The sequence below is a fragment of the Anas acuta genome, chromosome 19 (genome assembly GCF_963932015.1).
Source record: "Anas acuta chromosome 19, bAnaAcu1.1, whole genome shotgun sequence".
Classification (NCBI taxonomy): Eukaryota; Metazoa; Chordata; class Aves; order Anseriformes; family Anatidae; genus Anas; species Anas acuta.
Genome location: NC_088997.1, coordinates 5672223 through 5691134, shown reverse-complemented (window position 1 = coordinate 5691134; position 18912 = coordinate 5672223). Strand labels below are relative to the sequence as shown.

General features: G+C 52.2%; 1 protein-coding gene and 1 long non-coding RNA gene across 6 annotated transcripts in view; one reads left to right on the top strand and one right to left on the bottom strand.

Annotated features, from left to right (window-relative positions):
* The window catches only part of SLC43A2 (solute carrier family 43 member 2), a 28511-nt gene that overhangs the window by 7533 nt on the left and 2066 nt on the right, over nucleotides 1-18912 (bottom strand). For 2 of the 3 annotated variants that reach the window (XM_068656402.1, XM_068656404.1), the window contains exons 2-9: nucleotides 18637-18834; nucleotides 12084-12273; nucleotides 11041-11096; nucleotides 10333-10409; nucleotides 4558-4650; nucleotides 3592-3725; nucleotides 2975-3177; nucleotides 2223-2366 (exon numbers count right to left, since the gene is read on the bottom strand). In XM_068656402.1, the coding sequence (XP_068512503.1) occupies nucleotides 2223-2366; nucleotides 2975-3177; nucleotides 3592-3725; nucleotides 4558-4650; nucleotides 10333-10409; nucleotides 11041-11096; nucleotides 12084-12273; nucleotides 18637-18796 (1057 nt within the window). In that variant the 5' untranslated portion in view covers nucleotides 18797-18834. Of the gene's footprint in view, nucleotides 1-2222; nucleotides 2367-2974; nucleotides 3178-3591; nucleotides 3726-4557; nucleotides 4651-10332; nucleotides 10410-11040; nucleotides 11097-12083; nucleotides 12274-18636; nucleotides 18836-18912 lie in introns of all 3 variants that reach the window. The other variant, XM_068656403.1, reaches the window with a different exon arrangement.
* Nucleotides 5050-7540, top strand: LOC137842412 (uncharacterized). 3 transcript variants are annotated; one of them, XR_011089051.1, is made up of 5 exons: nucleotides 5527-5653; nucleotides 5776-5892; nucleotides 6011-6241; nucleotides 7121-7220; nucleotides 7437-7540. It is a non-coding gene; the product is annotated as an uncharacterized lncRNA (long non-coding RNA). The 3 variants fall into 3 exon arrangements; XR_011089050.1 differs by lacking the exons at nucleotides 5527-5653; nucleotides 7437-7540 and adding an exon at nucleotides 5050-5138 and having other exon boundaries at nucleotides 7121-7279; XR_011089049.1 differs by lacking the exon at nucleotides 7437-7540 and having other exon boundaries at nucleotides 7121-7279.

Below are 18912 nucleotides of genomic sequence, written 5' to 3'. Positions count from 1 at the left end.
TTTTAATAGAGGGTAAGAAGTGAGTCACGCTGTCAAGCTTTGTCTCTCCATGCTATTCTGAGCGCTTAATCTTGGGCTCTAAACACCGAGAGCAGAAGCCAAATTCAGGCAGGGAATGAAGTTTATGGGGACAGTGAGAGAAGAGAAGGAAGGATTGTGTTTGCTACAGGAACCGAGTTTTCTCAATTTATCAATCATCTTAAAAACTGTTCTTTCCTCAGGATGAAAGAGAACAATGTCTAGCAAATACCAGCAGGTATGGCAGAAGTAGAGCAAACAGAAAGGGTTCGTACACAGGCACAACCCTTTACATCCACTGTTGTACGTCATCGCCTCAAACTATCCTGAGCAAGGACCTCATCACATCCGAGTCTTCCACCCACCCTGGCTCTACCCAAGGTCTCCAAATATTACCAGGTTTGGAAGGAAAGTGGCAGTTTTTGAAAGATGCAGTGAAATTTCAAGTCCCAAACACAGCAGCTCTACTCTCCTGCCTTCCTACAACAAAATTAAGCAGTCATTTAGAAGGCTGCTGAGGGCCCTAGCTTCCCCCCTCCATCTTTTGGGGGGCTGCAGAAGACAGGCAGCCACAGGTTGACTGCTTTTTCCACCTCTAGGCTTCACAGCAGGTCTAAGTCACCATCCTAATACGCACGGGAAGCAGGACTTCCAAGGACACAGTGCCTCACTGCAGCTTCAAGACTTCACACTCACTGATTTCCCCACGTCCTTCTCTCCTGTTCTGTTTCCAGGTATATTTAAGTTCTCTTTGACCATAACAACACTTGCAGGAGTGACTCAACCCTCTGCTTCCCTTGCTGAGTGCTCCAGAGAGCAGCTGCAGGTGGGGGGAGCTCTCTAAATAAATCACATGCAAGTAAACAACAGCGAGGGGAGCGAGAAATTGGAGGAAGAAGCATCCCATCCTCTCGTGATGCACACAGATTACATTTCTAGGGATCTGCACGCGTCTTGGAACTGCTCTCGCAGCCTGACGCTGCTGCAAGCAGACAATACCACTGTTTTGCTGATGCCATGGAAACACCAAGACAGCCGATTGCACTGCGAGCCCAGGCTGCATTCGGGGGGAGGAGGGGGAAAATGGGAAGAAATCTCAAAGGTGGCATAGAAAAACAAGTCACCCAAGAGGCACAATCCTTTTTTTCCAAGTACAGAACTTGATCTAAACAGAATTGGCAGCATAAATAGTTAATATTAATCCTAAAATACTGGGGTAAAGATGGGGGAATAACTAGAGCAAGCCAGGATTAAAAAAAAAAGGAAAAAAATCAGAGCAAAAGAGTTACAAGGTAAGCAGAAAAGTGAGCTGTGCTGGGAAAGGTAGGCAGCGTGAAGTTTGTCCTGTTTACTGTTTAATGTCTAAATTGGCTCTTGAGCCAGGAGATAAAGAGCTGAATGCTGCAGGCTGTCAGAGGCTCAAGAAACAAAGCAATTCAGGGAATGCCAGGGCACTTGGAGTTTCCTTCCCTCCCCCAGAGCTCACTCCTGTTTTCAGAGGAGTGCCTCTTGATTTATCAGCTTCATGCAATCCAGATTTAACAAGTTCAAACTGGATCTTACTACAGAGGACAGAAAAAAAAAAAAAAAAGGCCAAGTCTTGTTTTGCAATCCTGGGTATTTTCAACAACAGTAAACTAATGTACTCTTTCCTGTTTGCTCCATGTACTGAATCAGAGCTATAAATACAGCCGAGTCCAGCGCAGCGAGCACCCCTGAGCCTCCCCAGCTCACACCAAGCTGCACAAAACAGCAATGACTTCACTTCTCCCACCCCTGTTTGGGACGAGACACCTAGTCCAACCATTAGTCATGAGAGTCAGCTGCTCTGCACTTTGTGCTTGCTTAGGATAAGCAAAGCAAATACCTGATGAAATAGGTTTCCCAGTGACAAAAAAAAAGTTATCACAGTCCATCCTGAGAGGTTACTTTCAACAAGTTATCTGGAGGAATAGCACGGAATAGTATTTAAAAAGACACCAGGCTAAAATTAGCTTGACATTCAAGTGCCTGCCCCTCCATCCTGGGCCAGTTCCAGCCCTCCACTAGACCCTACCAGCAGCTGCTGGCCGCACTCTGACACCAGTAAGTGCCGTACATGGTGTATTTGCTGAGTAATCAGGCACACTGGCCTCTTGCAAGGACCGAGTCTGGGTCAGCTTCCCGTTCCAAGGAAGCAGATAAAAGCCTCTAGGTTCCCTTACCTTGATCTTCGTCTCCAGACAGAAACTCAAGGATGGTATTCATGGCCCCCATGTAGAAGATGAGCCGCAGCTGAGTGACACACATGGTGATGAGGCTGAGCAGCAAGATGGGACTGAAGACGCTCTTCATGAAGGAGGGAGCAGCTGCAGAAGGAATAAGAGGGTCGCTGAGGAAGACAATATACCCTTCTAGATGGGCATGTTTTCAGAAGAGGCTGTGTTTAGCAGGTCTTCTAGCTAGTCATTCCAACACAGTGTGCCTGTAGCAGCTCCAAATTTACTGGTAGCAACTGTCTAGTGCCTTACAAACGTCCTTAATGAGTGGCGATAGCTGCTGGGAGTTTGGCTACCGCTAACTGGAGTGAGGAAACCTCACCTAATTCTGTGGATTAGAGTGAAAAGGAAACTTCAAGCCATTTGGTTTTGCAATACCCCTAGGTAAGGAAGGCTTGGTGATGGCAGCAGTCAAAGAGGTGGCGGTGACCAACCGCGCTGTCCTTCTGCAGCCAGACCCGTACCCGTGATGTTGTCCCCACCACTGGCAACGACATACCGTGTGTTTAGGCAGGCATACACTAACAGGATCCCTTATATAACTAAACTTGTATTTAGCTAACAGAGGCTGGCACGTGGCCCTGGCAGTGTATGGATCACGTATCACACTATCTGATAAAAACAAGTCTGGAGTGGAGCAGAGAGGCCGCCGGCCTTCTGCCAGAGCAAGCATCCCTGGGGCACCCAGGGAACCACACCTGAGCTGTCGGGCTGGCACTTCACTTCGAGGTCCACCGTGGACAAACAGAGCTTGTTGTTCTCTTGCAAGGCTGTCAGCTCCTTGGGGCCCTTCATGGAGCTCCCCACGCTGAGACGGCGCCCCACGGTCGTGACTTGCTTGTAGAACTGCTTCCCGGTGATTTTGTGGTCAAATCCCAGCCAGCTGAACTTTATTTTCACCCTGTTGGGAAGTAATGAGAATGAGAGCTGCAACACAGGGTAGGGAATCAGAAGCAGCAGAGTTGCAGGAATCAGCCTATGTGTGGATTCACGGCACTCGTTTTCATCTACAAACCCACAAATGGGTCTGGATGCAGAGATTCAGGCCCTGGGCCAGTTTGGTGTAGGTCAGTATAGAAATGCTTATTGCTTCTGGCAGATTGTTTTCTTCATGACTCCTATGCTTTGAAGGTTCAACTTTCCACAGATATTCACCAGTCGAGATAAAAATCTAATGGCAGACATAAATCCTCAGCCTCGGAAGAAATGGCAGCAATAAACAACACACAAAGGAATTCCCTGCCCACTCCTCTATATCAGCTGTGCCACCACTTTCTAGAGAATTAAGAATGGGACTAATCTAGATGATGCTTACGTATAGTCCATGTCTTCTGGTCCAGGGAAAGGCTCCAGTGGCCAGTTGAAGAAACAGTTGAGGAAAACCAGCCCTGCACAGCTTGCCCACACGAGCAGAATGAGGATGAAGGAGACCCCAAAGTCATAGATAACCTACAAAACACAAGGAAATATGGTTTTCTCTGTAAGAGCAGAAAGATCTTCGATATTCTTAGAATATCATCTGAAAGGAAGTTGTGGAAAAGAACACGCTATATTTAAAATGGGTTTAACACAAACAGTGAGAAAGGACAGTTCTGTGACACGCAGGCTTGGAGACAGCTGTACGTGCACATCTTTAGCAACAACTACAGCGACAACAGGACCTCCACCTGCAATGGCATGCAGCTGTATCACAAATGGCTCCCAAAGGTTTTCACTGAGGACCTCCTCTTTGGAAAGCCAACAGGAGCTTCCCTGCACCCTTGAGAAGAGCCTTCTTTTAATCTGTCTCTTACTCGAGCTCTGCAGGGAGCCGTCACTGGTTCAGAACCGCTAGGAACCACCAAGGCAGCCCAGGTGACCATCTCTTCTCTCCCCTCAATGCAGTTTGCTAGCTCTGAAGTGCTCAAAGCCAGCCATCGGTGACAATCAAACAGATGAAGTACACACATGTATTAAAAATACACATAAATAATACCTGGAGCTATTTTTTATATAAAATAAAACAGAGTTTAATTAAAAAGTAATCATCAGCTCTTCATTTTTCCTTACTGAACACCCTTAAGATCTTACAGCATGTTAGCAAACAGACCATCCTCTTTACAGTATTCGTTGAGTTCTTGAGACAGGCACTTGGGAAGTCTTTAAGCAGGAACTGAATCTCATAAAAGCATCTCTAAAAAAGTGCTTTAACAATTAGTCCCTTTCTTTCCACATTATTGCTAAATGGTGCAAAACCCCGGCACAACAGCACCAGGAATGAGTCACGGTCCCACAGCCTCACCTTGATTCCTGGAAAGGTCACAGCAGAGGAAGCATAGGAGCCAATCATCAGAGCAATGAACGTGGAACGAAGGTCACCAAACATGTTGGGCAGCTGGGGGGGAGAAAAATCGGTTGAAACAGGTTGCTGTTGGGAAGGGAAAAGGCAAAAAGAGGGAAGGAGGCTCTCTTGAGAAGCTACTGGCATTTAGGATCAAGACTTCTGGCTACCAGAGCCCGAAGAAACCAGTTTTCTTCAAGAACAGCTCATCTCTTCAGGATAGTGCCCTGCAGGTTGCAGTGGTGTCTCCAGTATCAGGGAACGTCCACAACCCAAGATTTATGTGCCTAACGATACTGCTTCCTTCCAGACTGACAGCATGCTTCGCATTGGTCACCTTTAGCACAGGCTTGTTTGTTCCAGCCCTTGTGCTTTCTTTGAGTTCCTTTCCTTGAGGCTACAGCCACCACCTCTTTTCCTTTCCAAAAATACACGCTCGAGTTCTCTGCCAGTCACCAGGCAAGAGCTGCTAGACATGGTCTGCGAGAGCTGAATGATCTCCAACACACCCCGCGACACCTCGAACTGCTTACACACCTCGGGTCAGCACCCAGATCCGTGCAGTAGATCAGAAAGCTCCCGTTATAACAGGAAGAAACAGGGACAAAGACGAACTGCTTCGCTAGGTCCCCCTGTGCAGGCAGGCTCTCTGCAAGGGAGACTCAGCTCCTATCGGGTGCAACGGCACCGCTGGGAGCAGACGGGGCTGGTTCTGCAAGGAGCTGTTGGGAAAGCAAAGCTCTCGGCAGGGCAGCGAGGAGCACCTCACGCAGCAGTTCAGCCAGCTCAGCAGCTCTCCCCAGACTGCCTCTCCAACCCTTGTTTCCACTCGGGACCCGAAAGCAAAGCTGAGCAGGCAGAAAAAGCCCCGAGACCTTCCTGCTCATGGGAAAGGAGGAACTTCGCATTTTTCTACACCAGCCTGCTAGCTGAAAATCACAGGGAGAAGCCATGAAGTTGTAGAGTGCAGAGAGCTGAGCTGTGACCTCCTGAAGCTGCTCAGTGGGCAGAGATTCTGCTTCAGGCAGCCAGATTTCCCTCCCGCCTCCCTTCTCAGGTCACCGACTCCCCAAATTCACTTGGGCATCATCACCACATCAGCCTCGGGGGGCCTCTAAGCCAGGCACTGTGGGTGCCTTCTAGGACCGAAAGCCTAACCAGCGTTTTATCTGTTTTCAGAGATAGCTGAACAAAATGATTCAGAGAATATTGGAGCCTGAGCAAGCAAATGCTCTCATCGCATTCCCGTTTCGCTGCTGGAAAACAAATCCATCTTTCCCAGGAGCAGCATATAAGGCAAGTGAATCTGGCTCGTGTCATGATGGGACCAGCCTGTTTACAGCACAAGTATTCCTGCGCAGGAACGCTCCGGGATCCATCTGGCTGTTTATCATCTCTCCCTGTCTCACTGCAGAGCTTTCTATGCAGCGCAGCCTCCAGGTCCTTGGATAACCCCAGCCCAGGAACAGCAGCAGCGATGCGCTGAGCCCGATGCTGAGCCCCGAGCAGGCACGGAGGAGGCAGAAAACACCGCGCTCCTCTGCGGCGAGGATCCCCACACCCAGCCCCAGATCCCCGCATCCGGGAGCGCTGCCAACAGGCTGCTTTCAGGAGCTGCAGACAGGAAACGGCAAAGGATCCAAAGGTCTGTTACCAGGCTCAAAAATCCCTCCCTGGGAGCGCTGGCCTAAAATACACAGCCCAGAAAACTGCATCTGCAGAGCGAAATAGCTGCAGGTTGCAGGGGCCGGTCGCCGTCAGCAGGCAGGGCATTTGTTTCATCTCGAATGCCCCAGACCTAAAACAATCTCCAGAAATTACAACAAACAGCTGCTGCTGCTGGGCAGCTCACAAACACAGCTGCTTCTTGGCTCCGGCTGCTTTTCCCCGGAGCCCCAGAGATCACAAAAGGCCTTTTTCATAAGCAGACAAGCAGCTCCCAGGTGGATCCTCCTGCTCCGGGGGCTACCGGAGACCTAGAGCAAACCCGAAATCAAGCAGCCATGTCTGGGAAACCCGAGTCTGCTTTGCCTCGGTGGGGACAGAAGTCCTAGAAAGGCTTGAGGCTTCCTAAAATCCTATTTGGCACCAAGCAAGTGGCTGGCTTAAAGAAAATTGGATAGAGGAGATTCATTGGGTTGGATAAGATCTTATCAACTGCAACTGCTAACACTGAGCTCTGGGGGGGAAAGGAAATCCGAGACTACCTGAGGGGACAGGGGGGAGGCAAAGAAAAAATAGCCCAGACCCAGATAAAATCCCTCAGACTGCCAGTGCCAGCGCTGGCAATGCCTGTGCAGGTCTCTGCAGACCAGCTACCAAACTAACATACAATATTTACTAAGCCATTTTTCCAGCTGTCTTTACAGCAGTGAGCACTGGAAAAATATGAACCCTAGGGACAAGAAAATAATAATTAAAAAAACATCAAAACACAAAACCAAAGCAAACCACAGAGCAAGTAGGCTCTTTGCTTTCCTGCCACCAAAAAGATCTGATCCTCAGTCTGACCTTACTCCTACAGGCCCGAACAGACTCCTCCATTAACTTCTGCCTATTCTGGTATGGGTGTCTCAATTCCAGAAGATCTACCATGAAGAAACTCTTATGTCTTCAGTTTAAAGGTCAATAATGCTCAATGTATAATTAACTTTATGCCCTGTCTGAAAGATACTAACTGAATTTTGCCATACCATAGCTATTTTTTTCCTGGAGTCCTTTATTACAGGTTTGCAATCCTAAGCTGATAAAATCACTTCCTCGTTTCCTCTTGCAGATGATTTTCTCCTCATCTACCCTATAGCGATTTAAAACCTTCAATTAGTTTTACAATTTTTCAGCTTTTCCCTGGAGACAGCCCCTATGCAAAGGACACCACAAAAACCACCACAGTGGCATTACCAAGCCCAGTGTCCCTCCTTCTTGAAAGAATAGTGGAAAAAAGTCAAGGGACCGAGAACTGGAAAACTTTGGTTTGCCTATCAGGAGGTATATTTGGAAATATTACTGACAATAAAAATCTGTTCTCCAGGAAAGCCACAAACTGCCCGCTTTGTCCGAGGCATATGGAAATTCCTGTTTCCATTCTCCAACAAAAGACCCCAGAGCCCTAAATACTGCTAATATTTCCGAGCAGAGAAGGTTCCCTATGCAGAGATCCCCCCCCGCCCTGACCAAAGGGCGCTGTTTGCAGCAGAAAATAAGAGCAAAGCAGCTGTAGTTCTTTGAAAGGAAAACAGGACAGAAAACAATCTATAAAAGGCTCTTTGTGGTAATTTATCACACATGTTTATTTCTTTGCATGAAATAGCTCCGGAGCAGAACCAGCGCCAGATTCCTGTGTTGCTGTCAGAGCCACCAATACGGATCTGTTTCCATTTCCAATCTCCCCTTATATTGGCTAAGACCGAGTCACGAGGCAGAAATCTCCCCCCCTGCATTTTAACAGCAGGCACAGCCTGACCTTGTTCCCAGAAGCGGGAACGCCGCCGCTCTCTTGCTTGCTCCCCCTCCTCCCCGAGCCGCAGCACCCAGCGCAGGCGGCCCGGCCCTGCAGGGTGCCACGCGCTGCTGGCAAACCCCAGGGACTTGTTGCTGAAAAACCCTTCAAATCCAAGGGGCACGCTTTGTGGGGCTGCAATCTCGTTTGTCCCCTTCCCTAAACCCTCGCAGAAGACCATCAGACCCCACTGTGCCCAAGCTTGTGGGTGTCCCCAGCACCCAAAAAGCACCCGACCGTGGTGCATGGGGACCCGGGGCGGCCACCCTGCCACCAAGCAGCCACCTGGGGATGGCACGGGACCAGCTCATGCACCAGTGGGTTTGACCCATTTCTTAGGGCGTTCCAGGTCGCTGGCTGGATGAGGAAGTCACTTTGCTTCAACTCGTCCATGCTCGGCAGCCGGCGTCAGCCAGAACGAGCCCACTTGGCACCGGGTGCCGATTCCCGCTCACCACCCCTGCGCAATGACCTGCCCTCCCCACGTCCCTCCCTCTTCATTCCCTGGGGGCCATGGCTGGAAGGGACCCGCAAGAGATCCTCGTGCCACCAAGGAAGGTGACTCAAGGCACGAACCGTGGCTCGCAAGCAGAGCCATGCAGGGACATGGTGGTGAGAAAAACACACGCGCTCATAAGTCACCGGCCACAGCAACGTCACGGTGCAGGTGAGGTGCTTCCCTCACACTTTGGACTCTTTTTAATCACTTTTACATGCCTCAGGTGCTGCAATGCCACTGCATGGAGGCACGTGCAGCTCTACCTGTGCCTGGGTTTCAGGATTTGGACCCGAGGCCATCCCAGCTCCCCGTAACACACACCGCTGCCTGGAGGAGCCGGCTGTACCTGCGGTCTCCCCGCATGAACTCACAGCTCTGCCACTCGCTCCAGCCCTCCCCGAGGCTTGGATCACTTCTTGGAAGATTTGACCTTTTTCCTGCAGCCGTACTTCCTCTGTGCTGTGAAACTGGCTCGCTAACGAGGGCGCTAATAAGTGGCTTTGCTTATTTCTTCTGCTGCTAAACACCACGGTACAGCACATCCAGTCTCAGCCCTACCCTTGCCCTTCCTCCTATCATCACCAGCGGCTCAAAAATAATCTGTGACCCCTTAATAACCACCCGGAGAGACAATAACCAAAGCTGGCAGCTGCAGGATGGGAATCCTCTCCTCCCTCCCTGCGGTACCAATGTGCTCCTCTCTTCCTTGCTTGTTTTTAAAGCGTGGCAGGATGACTTTTGCCCCACAGTTCTTTGGGAGCATGGCCAAGGCTTCCAGTGAAGAACATTACATAGAGCCGTGAGACCGACATCTGCACACACTTTTGAAAGCTCTGAATACGAAAGCAACAGCAGCAACAACATCGCAGCGCACGCGGTGATCTCTAAACCCAGTCTCTGCCAAATGTAGGTCTCAGGAATTCAGCCAGGGCCTAATCCATGTTAAATTAGAGGTAGCTTTAAATACGAGTTTAACTTTTAACAGCGAGCCCAAGGTAACGCGGTCCAAATCAGGAAGTTTTCAATCAGTGCTTCCCAGGCTCTTTTCTAGGAGCCTTTCCACCCGGCCCCAGTTCAGCCACACTGACAAGGGTAATGAGGTGGAAAATCAAGCAGCTACTTGGAGAGCGATACCGCTTCTCTCTCCAGGCAACACGAACCCCAAAACGCAGGGACCCAGCTGACGGTTGTTGACCAGTGCTTGTAACACAACCCACGGACTGAAGCGACCCACGCAGCTGCGCAGACAGAGCCGGGGGCATTCAGCAGCTCAGCTTTTCTAAGGAAACCTGGAAGGGACTCTCACCCTTCTGAGAGCAAACACTTTTGTGCTGGAAAACAGGGGGGAAGAGGTGCAAAAAGCACTCACAAAAAGCTGGTCCTGCCCTGCTGCAAGGGCTCTGCACCCTCCTGATGCTTCCTTCTGTTTGTTGAAGCTAAACTGGGCTCTGTGTGTACAGGCACACAGCAATCTGAGCCTGAGCCAAAAAAAATCTTATTTTTTTTACCTCCATCTGAGATGCAAGAGGCAGGTAATAAAGGAAGGGAGAAAAAAAGCCTTTTACTAACCAGCTAACACCCAGCCTTTCAGGTAAAAGTGTGACTGACCCTTTGTTCCAAACAGAGCCATGTGCTACCCGAGCCGCAGGCAAGAGATCCACTTTGTTCCTTCCTGCTAGCCCAGCTCACAGCCACAGTAAGGAATAAAATAAGAGTCAGATGGTAACTCTTTGCTTACCGTGAGCGATGTGAAGGTCATGCACATCCCACCAAAGCCGTTCAGAGCCAGCGCAATGAATATCAGCACAGACAGAGCTGCAACAGAATAAAAAAAGCTCAAGAGGCTTTAGTGGGGTGGGGAGGAAAAGGAGACCAATGTGCCATCAGGGCTTTGGTCCCAATGTGCAAACCTCATAGGACCAGCACCCTTGGGACGTGCCACACTCCTTCCAGCCCAGCTCATCCCACCAGCACCCATCTCCCTGGCCACACAGCGAGAGAGGGGCTTTTCTCTAGGGAGCAGGCTTGCTGATGTAGCTTCTCTGAATGGGTCCCAGAAGCAAGATGTACTTGAAGGAATTGGGTTCAAAGTGTCATCGCACTATCTGGTCTTGAGGAGCACGCTCCAGCCATCCCCAGTGAGAAAGCAGATTACACGTGGTGTGCTATTACCTATTTCCCAGCCCTGGAAAAGCCAGGAACTTGCTTGAAATTGCTCCTTACAGCACTTGGCCAAGTGCAAAGCTGGGGGAGACCTGGCTATCTCAGGCATCTGGCCCTTGCCAAGCACTTACAGCCTCCCAGGCCAGCAGACCCTTGGTTTGTGCCCCCAGCGAGACCCCAGGGCTGCATGTGGAGCACACAGCTCCATGCACATTCATCTGCACCCCAAAAACAGGGCTGCAGCCCCAAAACCCTCCAAACTCAGCACCAAATGCCTACTTACAGTCGGGGTTACTGGCACCGTATGCGATCAGCACGCAGGACACAGCGAAGCAGGCGCTGAAAGGGAACCAAAACCATGAGTGTCCTCCGGCTGGCCTTACGTGCAATAAATTACACATCCCTCTCCCTCCTCAGCACCTCGTTAAGCCAGCGCTGTATAATTTATGCGAGGAAGCTGGCGATTTGGAAACAAAAATCCAGGGAAATACCCGCAGATTACCGAGAAGCCTTGCACAAGGGCTGAAGCAGCAACATTCCCTCCCACTGCTCTGGCACAGCTCTTGCTGAACCCAGATGCCCCGCTGCTTTTCCAGCACGGAGCTTGCCCCGTCATCCCCTCGAGGTGACCAAGGACAGCAGCAGCCTCAGTTCTGTGACCCAGCTGCGGTCACAGCTCCTCGCAGGTAGGGTCTGAGTCAGGCTTGCCCTCTTTTTTTCCCACCCTGCCTACCGGCCAGTTTGGTATTGGTACAGTTCAGTGCTATAAAACTCAGCAGCGCTGGGGCCCACTGCTCCCAGCAAGCCACATCCTCCCGTGCCACGGCAGGAGCTGCGAGTGACACTGTTATCGGGGACAGAAAGCAACACAGACACCACATGGCACAGAGAGGACCCAGAAAAGGCAGGCAGGACGGGTTTATCTCAGAGTTAACTCCCCAGCTTGCGAGCTCTGATGTAACAGCTTGGTTTTGCGCCTCTCAGGACATAGCTGAAGGGGAAAAGCTAGCTGCTGTGACTCACAAGTGACTCCGCTCTTCCTCCAGGCTCCATCTGGCCGGGAAGCAGGGAGCAACGCTGGAGAGCTGAAGCTTGGACACGGAGTCCCAAAGCCCTTCCCTTGTAGAACAACTCATCGTGCTGCCCAGTGCTGGCCAAAACCATCCCAGAGCTGCTCAGGCACCCCATACACAGCCCCCAGCCCCCAACCCAATCCCCCATAAGGTTTCTGATGTTTCAGGGGCACGCCAACAGGCACAGCACCCCCCAGCCTCTGATAAAGCATGAATTCACCCCTCAGCCCACCCTAGTGCCCGGGACACCGACCTGCCCAGCAGCCGCAGCTTGCGAGGGCCGTACTTGTCCATGACGATGCCCAGGGGCAGCGTGATGGCGCTGAGCAGGAAGGAGCCGATGGTGAAGGCCAGGTTCAGCATCTCGTCCTGGGCGTTGCACGTTGGCCACTTGTGCTCTGCCGCCGTGCTGTTCTCGTCCTCAGGGCTGCCCGTGGAGTTTCCTGCACAGGATGACAGAGGAGCATCATTGCAGCGTGTTGGGACAGGGCTTGGAGGCAGGCAGGGAAGAGAGGAGCCTCCGAAATTATCTCGATTATTTTGATTGCAATCAGTCAGAAATGGAGAAGGGAGAGAAAAAGAGCAGAAGGACAGGGGACAGCTGACGAGGTCAGCTCGGAGCAAAGGGTGCACAGGCGCCCGGGAACAAGTCTCCCATGAAGAAGGAGCAGGAGGGCAACAACCTCAGGACAGGGCAGAGCAACCCGAGGACAGAGCCCCATTAATTTATAGAACTACACAAGTTACAGGGCACTGCCCCAGCAGGACTGGAAGGGACCGAGATAAAAACTAAAGTACTCCTAATCCGGGACTGGCGTGCCATCAAGGATTTTTTCCGAACTAAACTGGAAGTGATAACCACAGCCAAAGCAGCTATTTTGGGTCCAGATGCCGGGCTGACGAGGCCTGGCACGGAGCTCGGAGGACGAGCCTCCTGCCCTCGCCCTGTGAGGGATGGGGAGGCAGCGGCCACCGCGCTGTCCTGCTCCCAGGGGGGCGGGCAGCTCACCTGCCCCCGCCGGTCATTAATGGGTTGGGGCATCTTTGGCTTCGACCCCGTAATGATTTTTTTTTTTCTGTGTGTGTTTTTTCCAAGTGGTTTTAGGCCACACGGCTCAGTTACACCTCTGACTTTCTGCTCTTGACTTGAGGAACTGCGCAGGCAGACTCCCACGCCGAGCAGAGCTGGCGTTGTGTAACAGACACAGAAACAGGACCGGGGGAGAAAAAAAAAAAAAAAGAAAAGGAAAAAAGAAAGAAGTTCCCTTTTCTCTGCAGCAGCAATTTCACCGGCTCTTGCCACCTTCCCTCCTGCCACAAGCCCATCCCAAGAAGGTTTAAGTCTCCTCCAACAACGTGGGTGCCTTTAGACTTTGTTAACCCAGAGCCTTGGTGTGCTCCACCCCTCCTTCGCCCGGTGCTTATCTGACGTTTTGGTAACCTTTGCTGGTATGACAAAGCACTTGCCTTTCTTTTTTTTTTTTTTTTTTAAACTGCTGCAGCAAGCCAGTGACATAAAGCACTCTCCTCCATATTTAATAATTGATCTGACAAAATTCAATATGAAAGGAAGATTAGAGGGAGGAGTCACCTATGTAACCATCTGTGTGAAGTGAGACCTGAGATCCTCAGTGCTGGGGTTAATTAGCAGGAACCCCTAATATTCCTAATATTCGAGCGAGGACGCTCGCTGCTTGGTGTGGCTCATGGTCAGGCTCTCCCCTGCTGCTCGTACCACCCCATGTCCCCATCCCACGTCTCCTTCCCTTCCACCCCATTCCCCCCAAGCCCTGGCAGTGACTGGTTTCACCCTGCTTCTCCCAGCTGGCATTTTTCTCTCCTGCTTGCCAAAACAACCCTCCCGGCTCTGTGTCAATCGCAAACAAACCACGGGCCACCTTCCAGACGCCAGGTATGAGCAGGAATTCAGGCGCTGCTATCAGAGGTTTACGAGCTCCTGCAATCCTTCCTCTGCCCCCTCCCAGCCCTCTGGGGAGGATGCGAGGCGTTTCCATTCGCGTTGCCCCCAAAAACAGCTCTAAGATGGTCTCAAACCGCCTGTGGTGAGCAATGACTGTTTGCTCATTCCCTTTGCTGTTTGCTCCTGGTGGATAATTAATCCAGCCCTTCTCTCGCCCTGATAGCCACGGGTAGCCAAAGTGACAGACATGTCCCCAAAAGGCCCCGTGCAGCAGCATCCCTTCTGCAGGGAGGATGCACTCAAGTCACGTCCTTACAAATCAGTCCTGGGAGCCTCTGTGGCTTCACACCACCTCTATATCTCTTCACCTTCACTCTTTCCTTCACCATTTCCCCGTGCTGTGGCTCAGGACCCCAAACACCGACGTCCCACGGCATCTCCACGCGGCAGGCGGAGGTGTGGGGCTTCACCCCCAGCACCAAGGCTCCGGGGCTCTCCACCGAGATAAGCTCACAGGAAACAGATGTGGTGCGAGGCTGAAGTCGGAAAAACAAGAGGGGTGGCGTGCTGGGGGGGGGGGGAAGAGTGACAAAACAGCAGTGATTTCCCTGCGTCAGCACTGTGCGGACACAGCTCAGCTGTGGACAAGGGGACGTGGGCAGTGCAGTGACCTTACAGCCACAAGAGGATCTCAGACCAGAAATATTCAGCACCGGGAGCCGAAATAGATTAATTGACGTTAATATATGGGTGTGTATGATCGCAGCGTGACCCCAGGGTGCTCCTGCTGACTGCGGGCCCTCCGACAGCACCGGGGGGAACGGCGAAGGGGGTTTGGCCACCTCTGCAGCCCTGCTGCTGCCAGGAGGGCTGGGAGCAGGGCAGCGACTGCAGGGCTGTGCCTGTACCAAGCGCCTTGTTTACAGCTGCTGGCCGCCAGCTCCGAGGAGGGGCCAGGCAGCAGCGCTATGTGGAAATACAAATTGTTTGTGAAAATAGCAGCAGCCCCTGAGCAACAAGGGAAGATCCAGCGAGGCGTAATGGAAAGGATTCGAGCGGCCCTTGGCACCTCCTCGTCCAGGGAATCGCTGGGAGGTGCCACAAATAGAAAATTTTGGAGGGGCTGCAGGTGTCTGGCCGGGGAGCCTGCAGGTCACCTGCAAGGGGAGTGAGTGGCAACGCATGACACGGACAGGAGGAGATTAATGGGCAGAGAACCTGCCTCGCTGCTCACCTACCCAACACGCCTGGCTACGGCAAACAGCCGTTTCCTTCAATCACGGCTCAGATCCTGTTCCAGATCACTGCACGCCACACTGCCAGGGAAAAGCTCCTACGTGCCCGGCTCCATCCACAGCAGCGCTTTGGGGAAGGGCAGTCCCTGTGCCCAGGGCTGTGCCCTCCCCAAATCCTCCTGCCAAGTCCACCTTGGACGTTGTGCACGAGTTGCCACCGCAGCACGCGAGCAGCCCAGGATGGGTCCGTGCACGCTCCCCGCGGTCTCAGCGACCAGCCAGGAGGAGCTGCGAGTCTTTATCAGCAATTACAAGAGCACACTGCTTGTTTTTACAGCGCTTCCCCTGCCAGCAGCAGGATTTCTGCTGCCCAATTAGTAGTTTTGAGTTACTATTTAAAGAATGGCAGAGCTTAGGTGAGAGGAAGGCAGCCTCGGTAATCATTTATGTCAAGCTCATCGCTGGGATTTGTTCAGGCTGTTCCGGGGACGTTTAAAGCCATCCTTTCTCCCACATGAAGTGCTGTAGGTTTCACGAGAGGGTCAATCATTAACTACTCTTTGCTGACCCCTGCGAATCCCAGGCACACAGCAGGTCACCTGAGGAATGAGCCTGGCTTTTTCAGGAGCGGCTGCCATCTCGCACCAGCACAGGTTTCCTTTCATCTTGTTCCTTGGATCAGCCTGAGCCGAGCAGGAGAGACAGCCCCGGCAATAACTCTAGGACACTGCCTGAGTGGCTTCACCTTCCTCTTCTATTTTATTAAAAAAAAAAAAAAAGAAGAAAAAATAAGGAAAAAAAAAAAAAGCAGGGACAAAGTCTGGGAGCGCTGGCAAAAAAAAAAGAAAACAAAATTAAGAAATCACAGCAAAATGCATGTGCAAACAACTGATCCACAGCCTGCCCACATAAGAACATGTTTTCTCTTTTTGGGATGGTGTCATACTTCTGGGAACTGGGAGGAGATGTTCTTGCTTTACACCACTGCGAACTCAACGGGCTCGGGCTTCCCTCCACGCCTGCCCCTCCGCTCGCACCTCCCTGACCCCAATGAGCCCCAGAGCAGCCCCGGCCCCGTGTTATTTAAGCCCCGAGTCGCTCCCCGGCTGCGGTTTGGGTCCGTAGCTGTTCTCTCCCCAACCGGCGCCGCTGACAGCTGCAGGGCAGCGCGGCGAGCTTCCTGCTGAACTCGAGCTTTTACCACGCTCACACTTTTTCCTGTTTACAGGGTCGCGTGCGCTGCCTCGCCACGAGCCCTCCGCACGTCTCACCAGGCCCCAGAGGGCCTTTGGGGCTACGAGGCCCCACTGCAGCCCCCAGGGTTTGGATCAAACACTCCAGGGCCTTGAGGCTGCGCCTTCCCTCGCCCCCGTCCAGGTGTGTTACGCTGAGGTGGGTGAATTAGCTTATCACCTCCTCGGTTTTCCACAGCCCCGTCTTACAGGAAGGCCCTCTGTCCCTCTGGCTCCTTATCTTTGCTCTTTGTGAGCAGGTTACCAAGTTCAATGTCTTTTTTTTTTCCTTTAAACGTGCTTCAGAAACGCCTAAGCCTTGAGCTTCCCAATCCAAGTATCATCGCGGCAGCACGAGGCCCTGACCAGATCAAGTTCCCCGGCGGCTGATAAGGCCCGAATCCTGATAAAGACCGTGGAATCAGCATTCGAGCCGAATGAAAGATGCTGCTTCAGTTGGTTAAAGGCCAAGTGGTAGTGTAGTAAAATTCAAATGGGAACAAAGTGCCACCAGCGGATTCCTTGTCAGCAAATTTCAAGCATACCTCGCGCTGTGGTCAAGTCTGCCACCCGGAACAAGCAGAGCCCTCCACTCAAACCCTCTTGCACAACGGCTTTCAAAATATTTGCTGCTTCGATGGGGGTTTTTCCAGGTGTCCACCTCCGCTCTTGTGCAACCGAGCCGACCCTACGTGGTTGTAGGGCAGATGGGCAAAGCCCTGTGCCAGAAGCCAAAGGCAGAAAGGGAAAAAAAGGGGGGATTTGAGGAAGACCACGAGCCCATCGTGAATTGGAGCCACGTTCTGGGCAGCTGCTGCTACCTTCAGGGAAGAGCCTGCGGAAGGGACAAGGTCTAGTTTTCTCTTTAGCTGGAAGGCATCACAAAGTGCAGAGCTTTTGCTGACAAACGAAAAGCCCTGCCAAGAACCTTTGGCTCATTAGGAAAAGTCTTTTTTTTTTTTTTTTTTTTTTTGCAATACTTACATGCACACAGCGGCATTAGGAACAACAAGTGCCCAAAGGCTACTAGTTACAATTTCTTTGTTTCCACCCATCTTCCAGCCAAGAGCCGCATGATTCAATGGGTTGTGCTGAGAAAGGCAACCGCTGGGCCACCCTAACCCCAGCAAGGGTCAAAGGCAGCTCGGTGCCAAGCCCTACGGGGTCGGTCAGGGCTCCTGCCACCACAAAGGCATCTGCTGTCCCCAGGCCTGGAGCTTTGGCTCTTCCCTACCTTGTCCCTGAGGTTGTTTCAGAGAGAGGACAACAACAGAGAAAGGAAAATGAGCAAGCAAGGATGGAAACTGGCAGAACTGCTCCTCGAGGCTCATCACGAGCCATTTTCTCAGCCAGTATTTGAGGACAATGAGAACATTTGACTCCTTAAGTGTGTTTTTAGGGTTTAAATCACCCTGCCTGGGGGCACAGGTTGGGAGGAAGGCATCGCCCCCAGGGCAGTGATTCAATTCCATCGCCTCTTCCCTGCGGTTTTCGGCACTCCCAGATGCAGCCAGACCACAGCACGGCACACCAGGGTGAGAAGCCACAGCAAATCTCACCAATGTGGGGCAAAGGCAGACAAATTGAATGCAACGGAAGCAAAAAGCAGGAGGACGGGCCCCAAAGTGAAGCACAGCTCCTGTCAGCAGGGCACAGCTCAGGGCACCGATAGCAAAGTGGCTGCTCTCAGCCACAGTCAGCGTTTGCTTATCAGCTCTGGCGTGTTTTATCTCAGAAAGCTCCACCTGGGTTTAACCAGACCTCTCACACTGGCCTGAGGCAAAGTCACCGTGGCTTGGTGACAGCACAGCAGCCTCTTTAGGCCTGAAGTCTCCTAAACCGTGTCCAGCTGCTGGGGACGCTCCCTCGCGTCACCTGGAGGGCCGCTGGAGATGTGAGCAACACGGACACGCTTGGAAGAACCACGCTGCGAGCAGAGGGCAGGAAGGAGAAGCAGCAGCCACGCTACAGCTGACAAGAACCCAAACCCGCCAGGTGCAGCTACGAGACTGAGGCAGCCACCCACAGGCACACAAAGAGGCCGTAACAAGGGGCTGATGAAACAGAAACACACCAAGCGAGGGGAAAACCAAAGTATCATCACAGCTGTTCACTGCTTGGAGGTCCTTTCCCCACATTATAGATTTCCCCCACTATTCTCAGCAGAGGCAGGACCCCAGGCCGAGAGGAAGAGGCTGTCCAGGAAAACTGGACCTCATCTTTGAGGCTCCTTTTCCGTTCACCCTGCAAAGCAGCAGCAACCACAGGCACGTCGAACCACCACGAGGATGCCTTCCTTTTTGGAAAGGGAGGCGCATCCAGCACACACCACCCCGAGGCAGGGAACCACGCCACCAAACCCCAGCAGCCGCTTTTTCACCCGTCTCGTGTCCACCACCTCCTCGAGAGCATCCTTACCCGACTCGTGGCAGAGGTAGGAGTAAAACCCTTCCGCCTTCAGCATGATGAGCAGGGACCCCCAGCCCAGCAGGACGGCGGAGAAGAAGAGGTTCTCGATGATGGCCGTGAACGCCATCCACCAGCGCCGGCGGTGAGCGGTGGCGAGCGTGGGTGCCATTGCTGCGTGGGAAGGGTGCCCTCGGCCACAGTCTCAGCCTGCAGGGATCAGAACAACGACAGGAGAGGTCACGGACACAGCACGGGCTGCTCAAGGAGAGTGCAAAAAAAAAAAAA